We start from the raw sequence: 23840 nt of genomic DNA, 5'->3' as shown, positions 1-23840 counted from the left end.
CAGCTATTGGTTGCTCTCGGTTACAATATTTTTGCTTGTTGTCGAGGTGGAAAGATTGGCCCTATCCATAGGGGAGGTTGGCCCTGCAGAGTTTATCATGCCTTGATTTTCTTCTTTGGCTTCTGGCTGATACAGTTTTTTATTGCTTTGTATGGAGGGAATTGACTCTTTCTCCCCTTAATGTTTCGCTCGCAGGTCGTTCCCCTCCTCTGCTTTTCTTACATCTACAGGTCACCTTTCGGTCTGATAAGCTCAAGCAAAGCAGAGGCTGCAGGTCACTCAATCAGCACTCTCTGCATGCTTTCAGTGCCAGCTTTGACTTTACCTTTTTTTTCTCTCCAAACACTGTTGAAACGACCTGAGCTGCTCAATTGGCAGGAGGAAAGGAGACCTAGATGTGTCCCTGATGTTTCCCTTTTGCCCTGATGCAGCTCAGATGGCTAGCCTGATGCTGGCGCAGAAACTCAAAGCAATTTTACTTTGTTTGTAATTGTTTAGTTTTTGCAAGAAAAATTTTGCAAGTATTTTTTGTCAATCATGACACTAATGCACAGATTCTGCTCTGAATGGATATTATTTGCTAGCCAGTGATGATCAGAGATCATTGGCTATTTATTAATTATAGCTAATAATTATATACAATTATAGCAGTAGTTATTTGGTAAATGAACAGCAGTCATTATTACTAAATGAGTAATTGTTTTAATATTAGTGAAGTACTAATTGAGTATTGTAGATTTTCATGTTTGTTGGAATCCAAAAGTAAAGAGCCATCCCCTTGTCTTTCCCCTAGCCATCCCCTAGCTAATAATCTTTATTTTGAGTCCAACGTGGATTTTTTCCTAATTGTTCCTTTAAGTAGCCGGTGTGTTGAACACAGCTGTAGCTCAAGACTTGGCTGTTGAACATAGTAGGATTTTTTTTATTCCCCTCAGGTAATCTGGAAGGCATTGTTAAAGCTGAAAAAGTTGACTACTGTAATCCTCGTCTATGAGGCCTTCAGGGGTTTATTCAAATAAACAGATCTCGGCTCTCTTATCAGCGCAACGGCACAAATGACCGTCACTCCATCTGCAAAGACACTCCTCCAGCTTCCTGTCGAACACAACTGGAAATGAGAAAAGTTGATGTGGTGGTCACCTGCCAGACAACACGCCGCACCAGTTCTGCTGTACTTGCTAGAAGAGAAATCATTGGAGCTTGGTGGGAGAAAGGAAGGGGCCCACTTAATATTCACAGAGCAGGAGCACGGTGAATGGAAATGAGTGAGAGGTTGGGGGTGAGGGGAGGAAGAGGCTGGGGCAATGAAAACAGAGACTGAGACAGAATGTGAAATTGCAGGATAGGACTGGCACCAGCACAGAGTGAAGTTTACAAGTGCTAATAACCCAGGATGGTGTGGAGATGCAGATTTACTGGGAAGGTCTGTGGCTCCTGAAAACTCAGCCTTGTGGAGCTGCAGCAGGGCATGAAATTGTTGGAAATTGACACTGGATATGTGGTTATGTATGTGTATATAACAGGTTATGCTGGTTGATTCCATTATGGCAATGCCTCAGGGTTGGGTGATTGGAAATACTGGACGCATGTCCTGTGTGCAGACTGGTCTCCATTTTGAAATGTGAGCACAGTTATTAGATAAAGTTAAATTAATTTATAGTTTTGACGATTCATTTTATTATTATTATTATTATTGTAGAATCTATCATTCTAAGATCTAATTAAATCTGAATAACTCAAACAAAAGTGAAGTTTTGCCCGTTTTAGGTGAATATTTGTGAATAATTATTGGGCAACTGTTACCGATTATGTTGGTAAGTGAACAAATATTTTTTCATGACACTTGTTTTAAATAATTTCTTGAAGTAAAATAACTCCATTTACAATTCGATCATTGATTTAACTTACGGAGTCCGTCAGTTTCTTCATAAATCCCTGATAAAACCTTTAAAAATCCGTCTTTACATTATTATTTTTTGCTCTTGAATGTCCTTTTCAGTGGTTGGCCGGGTTTCAGTCTTTCTCTCTGTAACCAGGCACTTACCGTGTCGCACTTCTTGGTACTCCAGGTGGGCTGCAGTTCTCAGATATAACAGCGCTGAGAAATAATAGGTCTTTTTTTTCCCCCCTTAACAGCTTTCTGCAACCCTTTTAACTATTTATATCAAACAGAATGATGTTTCCAATTTCACCCCTCAATTTCTTAGTCGTTTTAAAAATGCTGCATTTGACCTTTTACAATTTGACGTTGTAGTCAGGTAAATCTTTTGTGCTTGCGTTGCTATAAGGTATTTATCTCTTTGAGCTCAAAGGTATTTAGCTCAAATGACCGCTGAGTCATTAGACACTCAGCGACCGGTTTAAGTATTCCTGATGTGTACCTGGTTGAATCTTTTTGCCTTCAGAAATTTCTTGACTCTTCCTTCACGTAGATGCAAAGCAGGATGGATCCAAGCTTTAAAATAGTTTATTCTGAATACTGAATCTGAAATTATCAGGCAACCTTTTCAAAATCTCAAGGTTGCAGGTATGCTAATGGTGGAGAAACGACCAAACGTTGCAAGAAAACAGACGATTTATCGAGTTCTTGGCAGGCTCTGCTGTTGGGAGGGTCCTGTAAGGTGTGATTGTTGAAATTTTTAGGCGAAGTCCACGGTTTTCTCAGAACTCTACTGCAGCTTTAAATCTTGTCCCTCTGTTTGGTTCTCGAGTTTGGCTAGAACCACAGCCAGTCGTCTTTACCACATCTAAATGTATCAAGTTCCCGTTACGTGATGCAACGATCCCCTGGTTGTGTTAATCAACTGAACATGTATACCTTATAAAGTCACTGCTTCAATCCAATTAGCTGTCAAATCTTCACACCTGGGAATTAGAAAATCTGAACAAAATTAAAGTGGTTCAGCTTACTCGCCTCATAATTGCCAGCTTCCATTTTATTTTTTACAGCAAGTGCGAAAGCCAAACTATTTTCCACTGGAAGCACAAGACAACACTTCTTTCTCTGGCCTTTTCCCTTCACTTTTAATGCCTTCTCTAATGTCAGCCATCGTGTTCCTGTCATGGGCCTAACCTTCAGGTGTGCTCTCACGGCGGTTCAATGTGACTGCAGTAAGGACGGGGGCTGCTGCAGGCAGGATGCCACGCTCGTTCTTCAGTCTGGAGCAGAAACAATGCTGGGGAAGGATATCCTTTCATTGTCATGGTCATCAGGGGTGACTAAAAAAGCGTGGCTGGTGACAGAAATGAGTCTTGGGGCTTCCCCCTCCACCACTGCACCTCCTATTCATCCCCTTCCTCTTACCATGCTAAATTAGATCTGCCTATCTTCTGTCTCTCTCTCTCTGTCTCTCTGTGTCTCTCTCTTTCTCTCTTCCTGGCTTCATGTCTGTCCTCTTTCATTCCTGAAGTTACAGAGGAGAGGAACAAGAGGAGGTGTCAGCTGACTGAGCCGCTCCAATCAGATAACTTCAGACGGAGGTGTTTAGCAGCTGCTAAAATCAGATTTAGCCCGAGGAAGGGGAGGGGAGGAGGGGGAGGAAGGGAGCGAGCGAGCGAGCAGGAGGTTGGAGCGAGGCAGCACGGCGTGGATATGCACCGGTAGAGAAGCATGTTGAGTCGGGGATCCGTGCCATGGACGAGTCGAGCATTCTGAGGAGGCGAGGGCTACAGGTAGGATGTAAAACAGCTGTATCGATCCGCAGCGGCTTCTCCTTTCATCGCGGCACAGTTCGGACTTTTCCCCAGTATCAGCACTCCACAGTTGCAGCACTGCGTGTGTATCCTGCATGTGAGACAATCTGCTGGCAGAGCTGAGCATAGCGCCGCTGACTCTTGACAGCCTGCGATGCTCTCTACTTTTTGTCAGCATTTCTAAATAAAAGTTCAGACAGCCGCAGATTGACTTTCAGATAAAAGATGGAATTGTTTCTCGCGTTTAATTGGTGCTAGTTGTTGGCGGGTTACGGGTGATGGGACTGTGGGGCTCCCATTCATGTAGCAAGATCGATTACAGTGTCTAGTGAGGATGCCTTTCTTGTGCTTTATTGACTTTTTATGATAATTGAGTGCAGAGTGAGGCTTTTACCCTGCTGTCGGTAATCCTGATGAAGATGTGAGCTGAGTTTAAGACAGCTCTCAGAGAGAGAGAGAGAGAGAGAGAGAGAGAGAGAGAGAGAGAGAGAGAGAAAAACAATAACTAAATTATTGCTGCTATCAATCTGCAAAACAAATTACATAAATGAAAGTGGAGAGAGCGAACAGGATGTCCTGAAATACCAAATAGCTGTTATTGTACAGCAAGTATCCCTATTATTTTTAATCAGAACCCCATCAGACATTAATCATTTTGTTCAGTCTTCAATCTGCCTGCGGCAGCATAAACTGGACTTGATTTTATAATTTTGCTTACCCTACTCGGGGCCACGCACAGAGAGACGAACACGTTTTAAGGTGAAGTCTGTTTAAAATTCAGCTCAAACGACTGCATGTGTTTGGAATCACAAACTCCCAATGAGCCGCTCTTTCTCGCCTGCATGCTGACTGATAAATTTAACAAGTTCAACTTCAGACCCTCCCCCCCCCCTTCCTTGTTCAGACAGGAAGGCATTCATTTTCTTAGTTTCAGAGTCAGGGTGTTGCTCTGAATATAAATTTTTCTGAAAAATGCTGATATTTAATGTATTCCCTTTGAGAACACTTCTTTATAGGAATGAAACACTTTTTTTTTTTTACATTTTACAAGCTGCTACACGGTAATTTTGTGTACATTCTCTCTCCCTGTCTTCGCCTTTTCCCATGCAGCACTTCTCTGTGTTTCCTAACCTGCATCAGTCGGAACAAAAACAGCGGGTGTGCTCCTGTGGTCAGGCAGCTGACCTCACATTCACCATGAAACGCGGAAGTTACTTTGCCAGGCAAATGAACGCGGCCGGTTCAGCGACGCAGTTTTCCATTCATTCCTAGACAGGCGAGGGATGACTGCACTGCTAACAGACCTTGTTTATGTCGAGCAGATTACGAGGACGGATCTATTTACAGTAACGGAGGGTTTGCTCGCTGCCGCTTTAGGAAGAAACAACCAGACAGCAGAAGTTAATTTTTTCCGCCAAACCTTCCTCCTGTACTGCTTTCACATAATGATGATAAGATTTAAAGTTGGTCAAAGCATTATCTTATGATTTTGTAACTTCTGTGATGTCAGAATAGATCTGTTTGCTTCATCTCTTGCTATTTTTCATTCTCATTTCAGTCTTTTTCTATTGTTTTCTATATTCATACTGAAGTTGTATAAAGTAGTACATTTTTACTTTGAAGCTGTTTACGTTTATGGTGAAACAATTTTATTACTAATATTTGGTTAAAATAGTTTTTTTTAAATAAAGAACTGAAGACTGAGGATCTTCTGATCAATCGAGGGCTTGCTTAAATGGCTTCTCTGAGTCTTTGACTAAATTTAACTTTTGATTCCTGTTATTTGTCACTGGAACCATAGTTTAAACAGTCTGACATCATTAAAAAAATCCTTACCATTTTTTATTGTATTTTTCTATGCAAATCTTTTAAGCAATGTAAATACTTGACATCCTGCCCAATGTCATTCACAGAGAGAGACAGAGACTGTATTGGCTGCGGCTCCTAGTTTATCTTTGTCCTGCTCAGTATTAGTGTATGCATAGGAAAGTTTATTTGTTTGTATGTTTTCTCAATGCAAATCCATCTCGTTTAAAGTGACTTTGGTCTAAAAAGAAATCTTGATCAGGACGTCCCTACTGTGAATTTAAAAAAAAAAGCTTACTATAGCTTAGATTAATAAAAAAAAGTCCAACATTGCAATAGATAAACATTTAAACTGCTATTGCCATGTATTTTCCTGTTATTAAACGGGGAATATGAGATTTATTCACTACAAAGAATTATTTCTAGGCTTTACCATCTTGTTCTTAAACAGAATTTCTTGCTTTATCAAACCACAATTAAAATTTGGCATAAAAATTAAAAGGTAAACTAGGTACATTTATTGAAATCTGAAGGACATGTAGAAAAAAAAGTTCAAATATGTCTTGTTTTCTTTAATAAAAAAAAAGCCTCTGGTTGTATTAAGATCCAAAAGGATCTCAGATTTGGACTCGTTATTGAGCCATCACAAAATATGGTGTTCAGTTGTATTTCTGTAAGCACATTCATAAAGAACATTTATAATTGTCTAACTTAACTGATCCTTCAAGCATTTAAACCTTTAGCTTTGCTTTGCTATTTCCGATATTTTCCCATAGTGCCTGTTTTTGTGACACAGCTACACGTTTCACAGACAGGGTTTATGTACCAAAAAGCTTCCATGCATGCGCTTTGTCTTAATTATGAAGCTCCAACATGCAGCTCCTGCTTTATTTTACTTTACTCTCAGCATCAATCAAACACTGTCTCATAAAAGAAGAAAGTATTTCAGATTAGAGCTGCTACATAGCCTCTCCAAGAGCAGCTTGAGAGAGAACAACTGTGTGACAGAACGTGATACAATAACAAAATTCTTTTTACCATCAAATTTTAATATCTTTATGTAAATTTGTTCGTATTATTGAAATGGTGTATTCACATGAGAATGAAGGCTGTTTTATGACAAAAGACAAACTTCTGGCAAAGAAAAGGACAAATGGAGAGGTCAGTGGAAGGAAATGGCTCTCTTTAGTTTGAAGAGGAGCAGCTTTCCTGCTGAAGTGCTCTTGTGCTAAGCGGCGACTTTCTACCAGGATGAGCAACATTTCATAGTACGGCTGTGAAAGGGGTCGGAATAACATGGATTTTTATTTGTTTTTATTAAACAAAACTAATCAGGAATGTCGTGTCCAAGGAAACACAAAGCTACAGATTCTCACAAAGCCAAATGAATGTTGGAATTCAATCAACGAGTGAAGGCATGCTCCCTTTTTGTGCTCGTGTAAATTAAAAAGACAGTTCCCTTTCATGTTCCAGAAGATGTTTCTTCTGATTAAAATTGCATGAAGAAATGTATAGAAGATGCTCTCAGATGAGGGTTAAAGTTGTGTACAATAGCATCCTCTGGTGGTGATGTTAGGAACTGCCTCCCGTTTCTGGTCTAATTTACTTTTGGAAAGAGTCTTGATCTGATCTGCCCAGAATCTTTTGACTTGTGTCTCCACTGGTCGTATTTTTTACATCTAAAAAGTCAAGCATAGAGCCAAGTCTTTGGGGGTTTTTTTTCTCTTTCTTTTGGTCTTTTCTACAGATCTAGAGATGAGCTTACACAAAGTGGTTACTGAACACAAGCGCAAACGTTTAATCTGTCAGAATTTTAATGAACTTGTTGGTGTCTTTATTGCCATATCAGTGTCTGCTTTTGGCCCGACTTAACATGGGTGGGTTTTGTGCATTAGCTCATGTTCAAGCTAAGTGTTTATAGATGTCTTTTAGTTGTTATCTTCCCAGCTCCTCTTTCATCTCTAGCTGCTCATGCCGGCTGTCTTCTGAATTAGTGCATCACTTCTCTCGTTAGCATTTTGTCCCATCAAACGTTCAGCCAACCAGCCCCAGTGAGCACTTAAAAAAATAAATGCCTCTTCCTGCTAAAGTAAAATGAATTCCCTCAGTTTTTATCAACACAACCTCGTTGGCTTGGAGAATTTTATCATAAAGTGTGCCAGCCTTCATGTTCACACATATTTAACAAATGGTGGATAAAATGTCACATATGACATGTGGGTATTGACTATATATATATATATATAAGAGATGTGCCGATCAGGTTTTTTCCTGCCGATACCGATTCCGATCACCCATGACGGCCGATCACAGATACCGATCAGATAATTATTATTTTTTTAATCATAATCACTACCGGTTACATTATGTGGAAAAAGGAACCATAAATTTAACTTAATTTAGACAAAAACTTGTTTTTAATAACTTTTTCCAAGAAAAAAACAAAACAGGCATTGTGCAAATTGTACTGCTATCAGTAATACTATTTTTAACAGACATTTCCTTTTTCCACATAATGTAACCTGTAGTGCTTATGATTAAAAAAATAATAACTATGTGATCGGTATCGGTGATCGGCCCTCATGGGTGATCGGAATCGGTATCGGCAGAAAAAAACCTGATCGGCACATCTCTAGTGACATTCAATAAGCTATTAGATAATGTTGAATAAATTAACGGGTAATTTACTCTCTATTTTATTGATTTAAATCTTCAACCCTGTGAATGTGCATTCTTAGCTAAATACCTCTTTTCATAGAATGAATGCAAATGTTAAAACAAGGTAAATAAAACTTCAAATAAAAAAAAAAAATATTTTTTGTTCATCAGCTAATAAAATGGATCAAGTTGTGAAAGTGTGGACAGTACAAAATAAAGGAGGAGTGGAGAATGACTTCATATTCCTCTAAATTTCCTCATGTCGTACTCTAAGATATTCCAACACGGCTTAATTTCATGCAGCTACATCATTAGGTTTTTTATCAATGCTGCATGAGTGCCAAACATAAACCTGGAGTATTGCAACGTTGTGTTAGAACGTGGTTTGGAGCTCAAGTAAAGGTGCTTTCTGTTTTTTATTGCAATAGATGATAGACAAAACAACGAAACACAAAGTGCAACAGGAGAGTGAAATCGATACTTTTGCTGTCGTTTCAGCTGCAAGGCTTTTGGGTGATACTTACACAACCAGAGACAAAATATTTTAGTCTTTTTTTTTTTTTTCCTTTTTCAGTTGGGTTTAGCTTTTGATTTGGCCTGTGGCTCTGAATTGTGACTGTGTCTGCCCTCGTTGGGAATAAGATGGAGAAAAAGCAATGAAAATGTTATGTACATACGTACGAGACAGGTGGGATATCGGTTGGCATCGCTGCCTCGCGGCTCCAGCTGCTCCGGGTAGTTTACATAATCATCCTGTGTTTGTTTCTTCGCCAACCGCCAGTTGTCCTAAAATGCTGAATATTTCAAACTCAGCCTCACTTTAAAAATGACGTGTAGCCTAAGGCTCCATCATCAACCATCAAATGATGGTTTCCAATCAGCATGTATGCTGCTTACAATTTATTAACTAACTAATTATTCTGGAGTTATGCCTCCTATTTGTTATGAGACATAATTTCAAATAAATTAAACAAAGTGGTGAGGGGATTGGCCATCCCTACCCCGCCTGTCATTTAAGGTGGAGATATGATGAGTATGGGGATTTCCTCTCCTGTCAGCTGCAAACAAAGTAAAACACACTTTTGATCTTGAGCTCCAGAATCCAAAAGAAATCAAGTGGAATTATTAATGAAGCATTACTTGTAGCCTTTTACAGCAGCACCGCTTTAATGTGGCGCCTTGGCGATGAAATGTTGTTGCTGCAAGGCATTCATTGACATTTACCCTGTGGAACAAAACAGTCTTTTAGGTTAACAGTGGAATGGTTGTCGTCTAATACAGATTACCAGAAAGACCGGTGATTGAACGCGCCCGAGTGCTGTCATTACTGGTTTGTTGCGCCGCCTGACATTTTCAGACATGAAAGGTTGTCACGCAATTATTCAAATTTTGTTCTGGCTTTTTGATGGCTCGGCAAAACGTGGAGAATCATGAAATGTAAAAGAAATATTTATGTTGCGTGTCCTGTTGATTTTAAAGACGACTCGAAGCTGTCGGATCTTGAATTTAAAAATTAATGACCCTTGCAGTTTTCTTATTGTTTAATATCCAATAGGTATGTTGGATTTTGAAATGAAAATACAAAGTTTTCTGTTTAACCTGATTGCAATCTTTTCCCCCTCTATAAACCGAGGCGACTGCTGTGTTCCACGTTTTTTGCATTAAGGGAGAACAAAAAAGACCGTCAAGTGTTGAATTCGTGCAACAGTGAATTGAAATTATACAAATAAGGTGACCACAAAGCAGCTTATTAGCAGCTTGCTGTTCCATTGTTGTTGGTCTCGGATTTTTCAGACAGAAACTTTCACACAAAAAAAGCCAAAATAAGTTTTTTTTAATGTGCCCCCTGGCGAGCTAAGAGCCAGTTTCTATGGTAACAATCACTGCCACTTTCTCACAAGTGTAACCAAATGACAAATGGAAGAAAAGGTAACTGCAGGAGTTTTGTTGAATAGAAAGGGACACTTAATGCAAAAAACGCGGAACACAGCAGTCGCCTCGGTTTGTAGAGGGGGAAAAGACTGCAATCAGGTTTTAAATTTTAATTAACACGAAATGTAAAACTAAATGGCATAGAAATGCTCTAATTTCTATCATTTAACCAGAGAAACGACACACATTCCCATTGCTGCTGGGTGAATGTAAAATAGAGGCTTTCTAGGTTTTCTAGATCCAGACAAAGACCAAACAGCTGGAAGGTTTTTCTATGTGCAGGTACCTTCAAACATCTTGGATGAAGGCATTTCTGATTCTCTAGATAAGTGTTTTTCAACCTTTTTTGAGCCAAGGTGCATTGTTTTAATTGAAAAATCTCGAGGCACACCACCAACCAAAAATGTAAACAAAGATGCTCTGTAGCCGCCTATATTACATATATATAGTCATTCTTATCAAAGTATCTTGAATAGGATTCAAATAAACACAAAAAAATATTTTTATCACATTTTACATTTCTTATTTCAAATTGTACTTAACACTTCAAAAATAAACCTGAACAATACCACAACACTGTGGTGTTAAATTTAAAGAAGTTGTAGAAAACTTCAAAGTGTTTTACAAACTAATCCACAAGCATTCTTATAGCCGGAATACAGAAAATAATTCTTATTCTGAAAGAAGCAATAATATTTGGGAAAGATTTCACTATTACAATATGAAGAGTTACATGTATAAAATGTCAATATCTGTATATTTTACCCACCTAGTGTGAAACCTGTGCATGTTTGGATGAAAACAGCTAATTTCCTGGCAGAAATTTAAGAAAGACAAAGCTCTTCCTCAACAACTCTGTCTCTCTCTGGTTTTAGTTTTTATAGTAGCCAGACTTGAGAAGCTCACTTCACACAGATATGTTGTGGGAAATGGACCCATGTTCTTTCCAACTACTGCTGAGCTTCTCTGTCTTTTCCATCACTGTCATCAGTCTTGCTAGATACAATGTTTTCACCGCTACCTGTAACATTCATGGATCACTAATTCTCTTGTTTTAATGTAAAATGCTCTGTACCTACTGCCATCTAGTGGTAAGAAAATTACATGAATACGCTGCTAGTCACTGCTACAGCAGATACTCGAAGATGGTATTATTTGCAGATAATTCATTTTCAAAAAAATCAAAAAAACTAATTACCGTATTTTTCGGACTATAGAGCACACCATACTAGCACCTTCAATTTTTTTGAACAAAAAACAAAAAAAAAACGGAAGCTGCTCTTGGTCTTCCATAAGAACCCAGCAGAGGGCTGCGTCCTAATAAATCTACTGGATATATGAAGGACGCAGCACTCCGTCTCCAAACCCAAGCCATGGTTTCGTTCACACCGAGCTTAAATGCAGTGGCTCTATTTCCCTCCTGTAGTGCCAGATCGACAGCCCTCAACTTAAAAGCTGCATGATAGGAGTTTGAAAACATTTCTCTGTCATGCCTGCTGCTAGCATGTTTGTTCTAAATTAAAATTAGCGCGTTCTTCTTTGATTTCCAATTTTGACCTCCAATGATTCACTTCCTGTTAGAGAGCCCCCTGGTGGTTGAAGAAAAATTAACAGAAAAGCTACAATCCGCATGGTTCAAAGCTTATGACAAAAGTAGCAGCTGATAGTCCGGAAAATACGGTACCGTAGGTGAAATTGAATAATTTCCACGGCACACCTGACGATCACTCACGGCACACTAGTGGGCCGCGGAACAGTGGTTGAAAAACACTGCTCTAGATACATTTTTCCTTTCTCTTCTCTCTATGTGGAAAGGCTACAGTTTCAGGCTAAAGACAATGTTATTCTCCGCCAGGAAAACACACCGTTTGTCAGGAGAACCCATAAGCCAGTAAACACAGCTTTCAGAAACATCCACAGCAGCACACAGTTTAAAAGGTCAGAGTGAGGGATGTAATGCTGCACCAGTTCAACAATAACTTGTCTATGGAGTGGATCTGCTCTACAGAAGGAAGAAATGAGCTTACGCGGGTTGACTGCTGTGGAGATTTTTCATGGCAAAATTCTGGTCTCGGATAAAAAAACCCTGAAAGATGGAGGAAGAAAACATTCAGCAAAATAAAATCAAACTCCATGATATTGATCTTTTAAGAATGCTGAAGTTTGCACGCCCAAAGTTTTCCAACAGAGACAACAGTGGCTCAGAAAATAGGGTTTGTTGCTGTAAGAGGCGAGCTTGACTTCTAGTAAGAAGTCAAGCGGTTTTTTGCGGTTGTGTTGTTGGGACGAGACTTGACCTGCTTTGCTTGCTGGTGGTGGTCAGAGGTTCTGGTCAATTCATTCTGCCCCGTCAGTCTGCCCCAGGGCATCTGTGGCTACAGTGTATCTCACCACCCTCAGTGTGCAAATAGGTGAAAAACTCATTGTAGTGTAAAGCGCTTTTGAGTTCTCTGACTTGACAAAGTACAGGCCTTTTACCTCACCAGTGGCAGTATAAAAACAAGGTCTCTTAGGGTTTTGTGATAAAAAATGATGATCCCTCATGTTTGTTCTGTTGACTGTTTTCACGCCCGTTTAAGCCAGTAAATACAGCGTTGGATAAATACAGCTTTCAAAAACGTCTACCTTGGCACACAGGTCGGTGTGAGCCTTGGTTTGATTTGGACCAAAATTGCAACACTCGTTGCATTTTCAGCTGGTTTGGTTCATGTTCACACTGCACTGTGTCAAACAAACCAAATTGTTTTAAAAAACCTGCGTATCCCTTCGCTTGAGGTGACGCTGCACCAAGAACCACTGAAGGAAAAACATGAAAACCACTGATGAAAAGAGGAGCGCAACTTCCTTTTTCGTAAAATATAAACAAAAATGGAGTAGCGTCAAATTTAAGCTGATGTAAACTTTCTCTTCCTGTCTAAAAGACCACAAGCCATTTCTCTTGCCAACGCCATATATACTCATTTGTTTTGACTGTATTTACCCAAAATGCCCTGCAATGTAGTCCACTTCCTGGTTGTGGAGTGATCTCTGGTTTGCTTGGTGTTCACATATGGATTCAAACCATGTTGGAGTTCACTTCACTGAAATGAGACCTCGGTTTTTAGGCCTGGGTTCGCTTTTTTGGTTATCAGAGTTTGATGGCACACCTCCCCAAACAAACCCGGCAAATAGGCTTGAATTTGATTAAAGTGGACTGAACAGGTGTGAATGCGCCCTTAAAATAAAATGTTTTCCCACTTTTTGTTGCTTTGAAATGTGAAAGCAACAAACTGCTTCAACAAGCTGCTTACGTTTTTAGGGACATCTTATTGTTTGTGAAATTGGCTCCCAATGTTCCAGTTGACTACAAGCCCTTGCTTTATCTAAAGCTATTTTAGGCTAAGCTAATGTCTGAATTTTGTGGGAAAAAGCATATTTCGTACAGCAGAGCAGCAACTGGTGTCTCTCTTCACAATGAAACCAAGCGAATCTCACACAGCTCTAATGAAGAAGTCGGGTGACGATTGTGTTTTCCCACCTAAAGATGAGCAACAGCCATGTGATTTCATGCTGCACAGCTTGCGAGTTGCTGTTGAAGTGATCAGTTCCCTGTGCAGGCGATCGCCTCCATCGCATGTTTGAAAACACCTGCTTATCTTCAAGGTTTGAGGTTTTTTTTAAAGTAAAGATTCAGAGCTGATCTATCAGAGGGGAAAACACTGGGATAATTACAAAATGTGTCTAACCTTCTGTAAATATTTTTCTCGCACATTATTTTCACTGTAACACATTTATTTATACCACATAACAGCCATTCTGGTCTGGACTGCTGTGATTGAACTACATCTCTCAAGGCGTCTTCTGCATATCAATAAGTTGCCCTTGGTCTTATCCAGGAAGCAGTAGGAGTCGGACGTTATGTCCTAATTGATGCCAGAGGGAGATCGCTGTTTTTGCCGACTTTACACACGGCATCATGTCCTACAACGTTCCGGACAAAGAAGCCGGCTCATCTCACTGGGAAAGCCAGTGTACACTGATCTAATCAGTGGCGTTTGTTGTCACCCAGGTAAACGGCTCCAGACGTTGGGTATTTGTTTCTCCAAAGAAGGCAGAGAGGTGTTGTGGCAGCAGAAACTCTTCATTCACTGCTAAGTTCTGCTGTAACTAAGCAGACGTGTGCAGTCTGGAGGGACTCTATAGATCAACATATGGCTCGAGTGACTGTCTCCTCGTGACTCATGTCGTCTTTGACGTGCTGGAATGCTAACAGATGCTGTAGCAGCCGCAGTATCATTAGCGGTGTGATGCGGTTTACGTATTTGTATTCTGGCATCCTCTAAAGAAATATGTTCTGTGATGCACTTGAATGACTTAACTCTGTCCAGCTGAAAATCATGTGTGTTTTGGCTGAATATGTTGCAGGTATCAAACCTGCAACACTACTGCGACTCTAAGAAACAGGATGTCTTTTTCTTCCACTTTCCTCCTGATTTTTTTTTTTTTTCATATCCACATGTAATTTAATGAACAAACAAATTAAGAACTGAGTTTAAAATGACCTCATGGTGCTTTCTCTTGATCACTCACATGGTCTAAACTAACATTTAGCACAATGACATTTTAGCCAAATCCTGAAATCCTTTTGCTGAAAGAAAGTTCCCAGCTGGGCTGAGATTTCTCTTTATAGTTGTAGATTAGTCTCTGAAGTCGTTTTTAATAATGACCATTCATAATGAGAATAGGCATGGCCTACTATTTTATAACATAGAGTATTAATACCACTTTAACAGCACATAGACGTATAGAAGTTGCTCTTAATACAGAAAATAGACGGCGTCTCTTGAAACACAGGATTTGGGTTCTTAGTTACAGAATCGAACATTTGTTGTTAACCAAATTCGGCAATCACCTGAAACAATTTTTTGCTAAACATATTTAATGTATAATTTGCTCTTGTTATCCAAATAGTTTGTCTAACGTGTCGAGCACCTAACTTGCAGTCGTCTGCTTATCAGAGACTCGCAGCTTGTCGAGTTTTAAAACATTATCTTTGAGTGTATTTCTAACCGGTGTAATTTGTCTTTTAATGAGTGAGGTAAAAATAAAGCAGCCTTCTTTGAGCCAGCTGACTGACAGTGCACCAGCAAAGGTTTGTAGAGGCAGATGACGTTACTGCATGCTCCAAATAACGCAGAAAACCTGAACTTGAAATTTATTTAGTGATGCATGATTAAAATGAAAAAACAGCAGGACTTCAGACTTTGTTCCTGTTTTCATTTTATTTCTCCTGATGAATAACTCGTACTTTACTAAGTTTAAAAAAAACAACTCACTCTAGAGCTTTAGTTGCCACAGTTGGTTAATAGTATTACACTTTTATGCAACAAGCTTGTGATAATGGGTAATCTCTGCAGAATAAGGAGAGCATTGTTGGTTCCTGATCTGCTTTCGACCCGATCTCGTGATTCTGCAGCTGCAGACCAATCTCTCAGCGGTTTGAAAAGCTGCATGAATTCAAATATGTCTCCTAATTTTGCATGTTGAACCACTGACACATATCTGACCACTTATTTGACAAATACACTCCAGATTTAAACTAAATGGAATTGTTTATTATGTGAACATGTAAGAACAATAATGTTTCTTCAGCTGTTGCATTAAGGAACAAACAGGTTGATACCCAGATGGAGGAAGAGCAAATACTGTTCCCAGTTTCCTGGGTGTGAAACAGTGAAGCTGTTTCTGCAACTAAAAGATGGAGTACAAAACAAACTCAACCTTAAATTCACTTGACTTTCTACAATTTGACTGTCGTTCCATCTTGAAGGAGTTTCCCATTAGCATTTTTAAAATGTTATTGAACTAAACTTTTTAATGATCAACATTTCCAAAGTAGATTATGAAAAACAAAGCCTTCTGGTTAGGCTTTAGGGTTTGATAAACGGGGGTGTCATTTTATTGCATTTATTCTTTACAGTCTTTTAATCCACATATACAGACAAAAAAAAGAGTTTTGAGTCATTTACCTATGCATTATTTTTCTTTGTGTCTGCAGAAGGAGCTGAGTCTTCCCAGAAGAGGCAGTTTGTAAGTACTATTATGTTACATTGAGCTGCTTGGGCATGTGCACTCCTTTTCATTCATTTGACTCATAAATATCATGGAACTGTGAAAGAAATAACATCATCTCACAAAACACTCACATTGTGTCAGTGTTTTATAATACGACCAAATGAAAGAGCAGTCCAATCCAGCTTGATGAAGGGAAGTCTTGTGAATGTTGTGGTGGTTTATAGATCAGTTCACTGGTAGGCACCATAAAAGCAGATGAATTTGCTTTTATGTGTAGCTTATTGGAAAGCTTGCTACAGTCTCTCACTAGAATTCAGGAGATCCATAATATATATGTAACTTGAATTTAAAACTCAACAAAATAGCAAAGTATTGGGTTGCACTCTTTTCTATTTACACTGGTTTACTTGGTATAGTGAACTGATACACACACATTTTAAATTTCCACATTTTTATTTGTTTTTAACTTGTAACCACAAAAACATCACAGTTTTATTTAGAGTTAATGTGCCTGACTTACACAAAATACTACACAACTGTAAAGTGGACATGTTTTAAAATGTATTTTTACAAATAAAAATTTGAAAGCAAATAAAACTCAGCAAAATGTGTAACTCACCTGGAATTGATCTCAGAATATTTATTTCAGATACTCGGCAGCTATTTTCTTTCACATTCACAATATTTTTGTGTAATGTTATTAGCTTAACAATACAAAATAAATACCTTCTTTTTATTATTATTATTTATTGCTGTGATCAGCCTTGTTAACCTATTAATCATTGCTACCTAGTCATAGAGCTTCTTGATAAAATGGAGTTTTCTCCGCCATTATCAGTAAAAAGAGTTTCACAACTTTATTTTATAGTTTCAACTGTACACCTGTTCCTATTCAGCTGATTTATGATCTGTCATTTATTTGGCACTTTAAAAGCCAAAATCAACTAAAGGTAATGAATGTAAACCAAAGTGCAAAAAAACGTCAAAAGTTACTTCTTTTTTCTCTCTCTGTGAGCAAAATACAGTTTTTAAGACATGAAAACATGACAGAGATCAACTTGCACCTTGATCAATTTAGCTACATTTTATGACTAAACTTATTGTTGATTGATCCTTTATGCTCTTGCTGCCACCTCAGCAGCTCTGATGGAGGTGACCCTCCACTACTTGCTGCAATGAAAACACTAACTGCACTCATTTATATTTAGAGCGCCAGAGCCTAAAGTGACCTTGGTAACCATAGCAATAAATGCAAGACAACCGTGATGAGACGAATCTGATGACTGGCAAAAAATGACTGCCTCGTTGTTTAAAAATCTGGCAGCTTTTTGTACATCACAGTAGAAGTGACTGTTGTGATGTCAGTGTTTTAGGCGTGGGTAAAAACATGTTAGATATGATACGAGGAAAGAACAAAATGCTCTTCTTTTCTCCTAACCTTAAAGGAAACCCTGTCTGTTTAAATAAAATTACCTGATTCTCTGAGCTGTCTGAGGTTTTACTGTGATAGAGTGCCTGCCATCTATTGAGAATTTTATGTCATTAACGTGATGAGCGGTGCCGCCGTGTCTTTAATTTAATTATCTTTCAGTTTTCATCACTACTCCATTTTCCATCGCCACATGAGGGAAGGCTGGCGCATTTGGAGTTTGTTTGCAACACATGTTTTCCTGGTTGACAGATTACTATTAATAGTCTGAACTTTCTTGCTGGCTTTAAGCCCAACAACTCAATCTGTTTGTTGACTATCAGTTCTGATCTCATTTCCTGTCATCAGCACAAACGCTGGTCAAACTCGGGGCTTGCTCTCTCCCGCCAACACATTCCCATGTAACTGGATCTTAAAGACAATCTGCTCACTGTGGATGATTTTACATCCAGTTTAACAGATGCAGTCAGCTGAGCTTCATCGACCTGATCTCTGCAGATGATGCCGTACTCGGTTAGTTTTAATTACCTGCATTGACTTCCACTGTTTTGTTGTTGTAGATGATAGAAAATGCTGTTGAAATCACAGTCTGCTCTGTCCTGTTGCTACTTATTTTCCTGATGACTGAATATATATTTATTATCCTGAATGCTTTAGCTTCAGTTGTCTTATTAGTTATTTTCTTAAAAACAAACTACAATGCTCCTTGCACACCAGTAGTATCTCGTTGTCAGGGAAAAGTTTTATTGAGAGTTCAAAACTCAGCCTTATCTGTTTATTATGACTGTAAGTTGTTTAAAAATTAAACCACTGGTTTTATAAGAAGCGCTTTCTCATATGATTTAAGGTTTTCTTTATATGGTCAGGTGTCTTTTAAAATGTTTTACTTTAGTATCGCTCGCTTTGTGAAACCTATGAAAATATCTTGATAAAGTTGGAGTACTAGTTATCAAACTTTACTACTTCAATAGAAGAGTAACAACAGATATCCACTTCTATGAGTGAGTCACCAGAGGTTTTATGAATCACATTAATTGAATCTTCTTAATGAAATTCAGCTGAGTCATTGTCCTTCATGTTCTCTTTCTCATAGGTTTTTGTGTTGTTGCCTCATATATTTCTTGGTGCAGCGCCCCCCACAGGTTGGGGGTGAAAAGGGTTTTCAAAGGGTTTTGTTGGAAGCAAACGACACCAGCTGAAAATGTAGCAAATGTTGCGATTTTGGTCCCCAATTGAACTAAATCTATCAGGTGTGAAAACACTATAAAACTTCAGGTTTACATTCGAGTATGAACAGAATTGACAACTTAGTGTTGTGTTGGTAAAAGTCTTGCATTAATTCATAGTTTTAGTTTTCCATCCTGTAATTGGATGTGTGGCAGTTAAGTTTCATTAATTTTGAACAGCAAACGGGGATAATAAAACTTTTAACTTGTACTACGATTTGCTAGATCTGTTCCGGTAGATAGGAGCTGAATATTTAGTGCGTAAGTTACTGTTTACAGCTTATTGTCTTTTATGCAGTTGAAAAGTCAGAAGGTCAAAGTTCTTCTTCAGGTTTAGTTTCTTTTCCATTACTGCAATATCTTTGCCTCAGCTTTCTGTTATACTTTCTGGAAATTACTAATTATAAACTGGACAAAGGGAGGAAATAAATCTATAATGACCTCCTCCTTTTGTCGTTCAGCATCTCGTACGTCAGCATGCTTATCTGCCTCTGAGTCATTGATGCAATTTAACCCATTTGGGTCTCAATGTTCCTGTTTCTGCTTTACAACAATAGGTCAGTAAGGTTGATTTTGAAATCACTGACATTGGTTTATGAACATTTCACTTTAACCTTCTGCATGTATGTCATGGTTTTTCCAATATTAAAAAAAAGTGATTTGGAAAACTTGTTCCAGATTCACATGTAACTGTGAATCTGCATGTTTTGATTCTACAGATCCAGATTTCTGAGGTGTTTGCTGAGTTGGTCAGGTAGAGAAGTCCCAGCTCTGGCCCAGATTACAGCGCTGCTGCTCTTAGAAATGTCTTGTTCCTGCTTAAGTTAATTTATTCAATTATTTTGGTTTAATATTCTCCTTTGCTACTGTTTATTTAAGTGCATAATCTGTAAAAAACTTTGAAAAAAAATTCAAAAATCTCTTAGGTTTTTTTCTCCCCAACAGATTATTTAGGTTTTAATATTTTTAGAAATGAAAACAGGAGATCACTACTTCAGTTTTTTTATGGTTTGATTTCTTCAATCAAGTTTTTCTGTAATATATTTCTGCAACAAAGTGCTGTGCATCATAAAAACACAAAAATACAAATTATAAAAAACACAACACGGCAAACCAGTAATCATTACATTTTGTCAAGTGGCATCATTGCACATCAAAATTTGTGCCTCACTAATTTTCTACTATTAAAGAAAGATTTCTGTAACTTCTGCACATCTGAACAGAACAGCTACCAAGTCATATTTGTTCACGTATTTATTGTTTAGGTAAAATGATTCAGTTGAAGAAATCTGAAAGAAAAGAATCTGAGCTGATATAGGACATTAAGAGTTTTGAAATATCACAATGTACACTCTCATAAATTTTATTAATTTATTTATTTTTTTTTACCTTTTTGTTTTAGTTTTTCCCAAGTTTGTTTTTGTTTGTGCCGTTGCCTGTCCCCCTCGCCCCTCATGCGGACGCTGACTCGTTAGCGGTGCGCCGTGTTGTCTCTGTCGGAGATGACATCATTCCTGTGGTTGTGGCAACATTGTGTTGTGCGCTGCGCGCCTCATGTTAGCGGCTGTCAAGGTGACTGCACGTAGCAGCACTTCAGTGTATTGCATGAATTTCTGCCATAGAGCACACCATCAGCTGGTGGGGGTGGAAGGGGGGTCAGTGGTATTAAGGAGCAGGGGGCGTGTATTAGGGGAGGGAAGAAGGGGGTATTGTCCTGCCTCCATGCCTTTCTCTGCCATATGAGGATCTCATTTGACAGCTTCAAGGTGGAACATGGAAAGACCAAAACAAGGATTGTAGACCCCCTCCCTTTTTCTTGGGGGGGAGAGGAAACCAATCGGTCTCATTGCACTGTGGTGGCTGGGTTTGTCTCTTTGTCGGTGCAGTAGGGGGGTGGGTAGTGGGAGCTGGCAGCAGGCAGACAGCGTGAATTCATATCATGACCACAATAGAGCAAACAGGCACAGTTCAGCCATGAAAGCCCAGCGGGAGAGACTGAGAATTCCTGGGCTGACGCTGGAGTGAGTATATTCTTTTCTCTCATTCAAGGCGACTCCTATTTGTAGCTTCATGTGTCTCTGTCAGATTTGTTGCTGTCTTTTCACTGTTGCCTTCTGCTCTAGGCTGTGTTAGCATTAGCAGCAGCAGCATCTGCAGCAGGAAGTCTAATGTCAAATCCTCCCCACCTAGGCAACAGCAGTCTGCCTGCGTATCCCAGTCTGCATGCGTGTTTCTGCAGTTTGAGGTTTTCATGCGTGTTTGGTGGACAAAATAACATAAAGGAGTGGCTTAAATTCACAGGCGTGAGTGATGACAAAATAACGCACGTTAGGGAAAAAAAAACATGCCTGGATGTGATCAATAAGGTGGGAAGCGGTGAATTACTGAAGACTGTGTGCTTACATTGGCAGCTTTATCACACACTGTGCCGTTTTGCACGATTCAATATGTTTTATTTGGGTCACCGAGGCATTTGTCATGGTTCTCCGTACTTAAGGGTTTAAATTTTGCAGCTGAGCCAATTGGATTGCTGAATGACGTTATTTCTATGCAGATTTTTGGGCCAATACTAAAGTAACTAACCCACTTCTTTTTCCTATAGACAATGAGAACTGGCAAACACATTCTTACCTTTGCGTCTAAGCAAATTGTGCTCACTGAACATCGTCCTTTTATTAATTTATTGCAGTGTTGCCATGGTAGTATTTTATTTTTTTTTTTTTTGTCAACAAACCACACTGAGAGACCAAAACCAACAATATTCCTTTTCTGACACTTATCATCTGCCTGAGTATATTTGTGATTACTGAAAATATTAAAAAACGGTTCATTAACAATAATAAAGATCCACCAATCAGAATTTGTGATTAATTTCTCATCTCCATGTTTTTAAGCTTTGACCAACTGATGGCTTTTAATTGATTCAAATTATTCTTTAAGAGCTAAAATAGGATCTATCAAGAACAATACAAATACTCATTCTAGCCTTCCTGTTGTAGAGATTTAATTTTATTTAGGTTTAGAGCACAGGCGATGTCAGATGTATATTGTTATGTTCCCAGAAAGCTTCCAGCATTCCCCAATCCAACATGTTCCAGGATGGATTAAAGTTGAAACTTTAAATTATTTTTTAAAAGCAACTTTCTAATACTTTCCTGGTATCCACTAAATGCTGCATTTTCTCTTGGTCTGTTGCTGCCTGAATGGAGCACATAAATGTCTCAACATGTCAGAGAAAATAATTCTCATTTAAAATGTGCCTTGCCTTTCTGCGCTTCCTCTCACTTTATTTTAAATGGCTTCCTAATGCCAAAAATGGCAAACTTTGCGTTTCTTCCTTCACTAACAACATCTACACTGAAGAGTGTTATTGAATGCACAGTTTAGGTTTAACTTTTTTCTTTTGAATTTCTGGTCATCACTCGGAGCAAATCGAGCTGAACGCAGCAAATCTGTAACGGTGGATCTGTAACAGTAATATTTTAAAACTGTCCTCTAATAATTATCATAATTATATATTTTAAAAGAAATGGAAAAACTGCACTTGTAAGGGGACTGTTTTTATTTTTAGGTAGGTTGACTGTTCTAGCAAGATGATGCTCTGTTGACTCAAGGTAAACGTACAGGAAAATGTCTGGCATGTTGTGTACTGTAACATGTCACCGCATTCAATAAAATCACTGACAATGAGAGGTCCCCTTAGCATCGCACTAAAATCCTTATGAAAATTCTCAAATTATTCCCTAAATTAAGTCATTTATTATCATATTACTGTTGGCTTACTTTTCTGGTTTGCTTTGGGCTCTTTCCACATTTTACTATTTGATGAATGGAAGCCACTGCAGTAAAAGTAACTCACCTTTGCGTGACCTAATGCTCTGCAGTGCTGCTGGCAGTCCAGCCGAAGCAGAGATTAAACATATGACCTCTCACAGTAAAAGGTAAAAACTTTCCTTGTGATCGCAGACGCAGGAAGAACTCTGCTTGCAACCTCCTCGTCAACCTTTGGTAAATTTCTAACTCCTTTTTATGACCGTTCGCCTTTTTATCAGGTGCTCTTTATTGCCTGCTGTCATTTTAGTCTGGCACAGCGCACAGGCTCGATGTCAACCAAACACTGCAGAAACCAGACGAATGCCTCGGGAACCTGCTCCTCAAACACAATTAGATTGGTCTGACAGTGATCATTTACTCTTTGTGATGCTGCCGTCTTCATTTTGGCTCGTGTCACAGATGCACGGCGGCGGTTTTAGGCGGTCTGACCATCCTGTATGTGATAAAGGACAACTATTCACTGCACTCCATTTAACTTACAGCCTCACTCCCCGAAGCTTGAGCCCCACTCCCACTAGCCCCTGCAGTCCGTGCAGCCCACTGCACGCCTTTCATTTCTGGAGGTAAGCAACAGTCGTTCAACCGTGGATGTCTTGTGGGGTTTTTTGTTTTTGTTGCCAATTTTTACTTTTTCCAACGTGAACCAGAATCTTCAGTTTGCCCTCTAAAAAGTCAAGCGCCATTAAAGTGCCGTAAGAGGACACAGAGCTTATGTAATGTTGATAAGGCCACCAACCCCCCGCCTACCCTCATCATGCCCCGTTCTGTTCTGACGTTTTGCTCCTCTTTCATGTGCTAAGTAGGATTTGGGGCATTAGCAATGCATCAAAGTGAAGAATGGTTCCAATCCTTACCAATCCTGGACTGATTCATTTTGGAATGAAAAGTCCTGCAAATAATGAAAGCTAATGATGATTAAATGTGTACATTTACCACTTAGTTATGGACTAGTTTGTAGATGGTACCTGACCTTGTGTCTTATATATTTCTTTTGTAATATGGATCTACATAAAGCGTCTTCTTTGATTCCAGGTTTTCTAGACTAAAAGGCAATATGGACAACCCCCTTTTTTTTTTTTTTGGTTGAATCGGTTTAGCAAGGAAGCTATATTTAAATATTTTTTTATAATTTAAGTCAAACTTGAATAAAATGAATAAAAACAATCAGCTGTTCATACTGTTTTACCGGTGTTACAAATCCTGTTTAT

At 38.9% G+C, this 23840-nt stretch overlaps 1 protein-coding gene across 9 annotated transcripts in view; it reads left to right on the top strand.

The window, feature by feature from the left end:
• The window catches only part of mast4 (microtubule associated serine/threonine kinase family member 4), a 95991-nt gene that overhangs the window by 33023 nt on the left and 39128 nt on the right, over positions 1 to 23840 (top strand). For 4 of the 9 annotated variants that reach the window (XM_008423465.2, XM_008423464.2, XM_008423463.2 and 1 more), the window contains exons 4-5: positions 16127 to 16158; positions 23115 to 23195. In XM_008423465.2, coding sequence (XP_008421687.1) covers positions 16127 to 16158; positions 23115 to 23195 — 113 coding nt within the window. Of the gene's footprint in view, positions 1 to 3569; positions 3673 to 16126; positions 16159 to 20507; positions 20820 to 23114; positions 23196 to 23840 lie in introns of those variants that run through there. The other 5 variants (XM_008423467.2, XM_008423466.2, XM_008423471.2 and 2 more) reach the window with 4 other exon arrangements.

Source organism: Poecilia reticulata, linkage group LG12 (genome assembly GCF_000633615.1).
Source record: "Poecilia reticulata strain Guanapo linkage group LG12, Guppy_female_1.0+MT, whole genome shotgun sequence".
Lineage (NCBI taxonomy): Eukaryota > Metazoa > Chordata > Actinopteri > Cyprinodontiformes > Poeciliidae > Poecilia > Poecilia reticulata.
The sequence above is the reverse complement of the archived record's forward strand: the minus strand, read 5'-3'. Positions and strand labels throughout refer to the sequence as shown.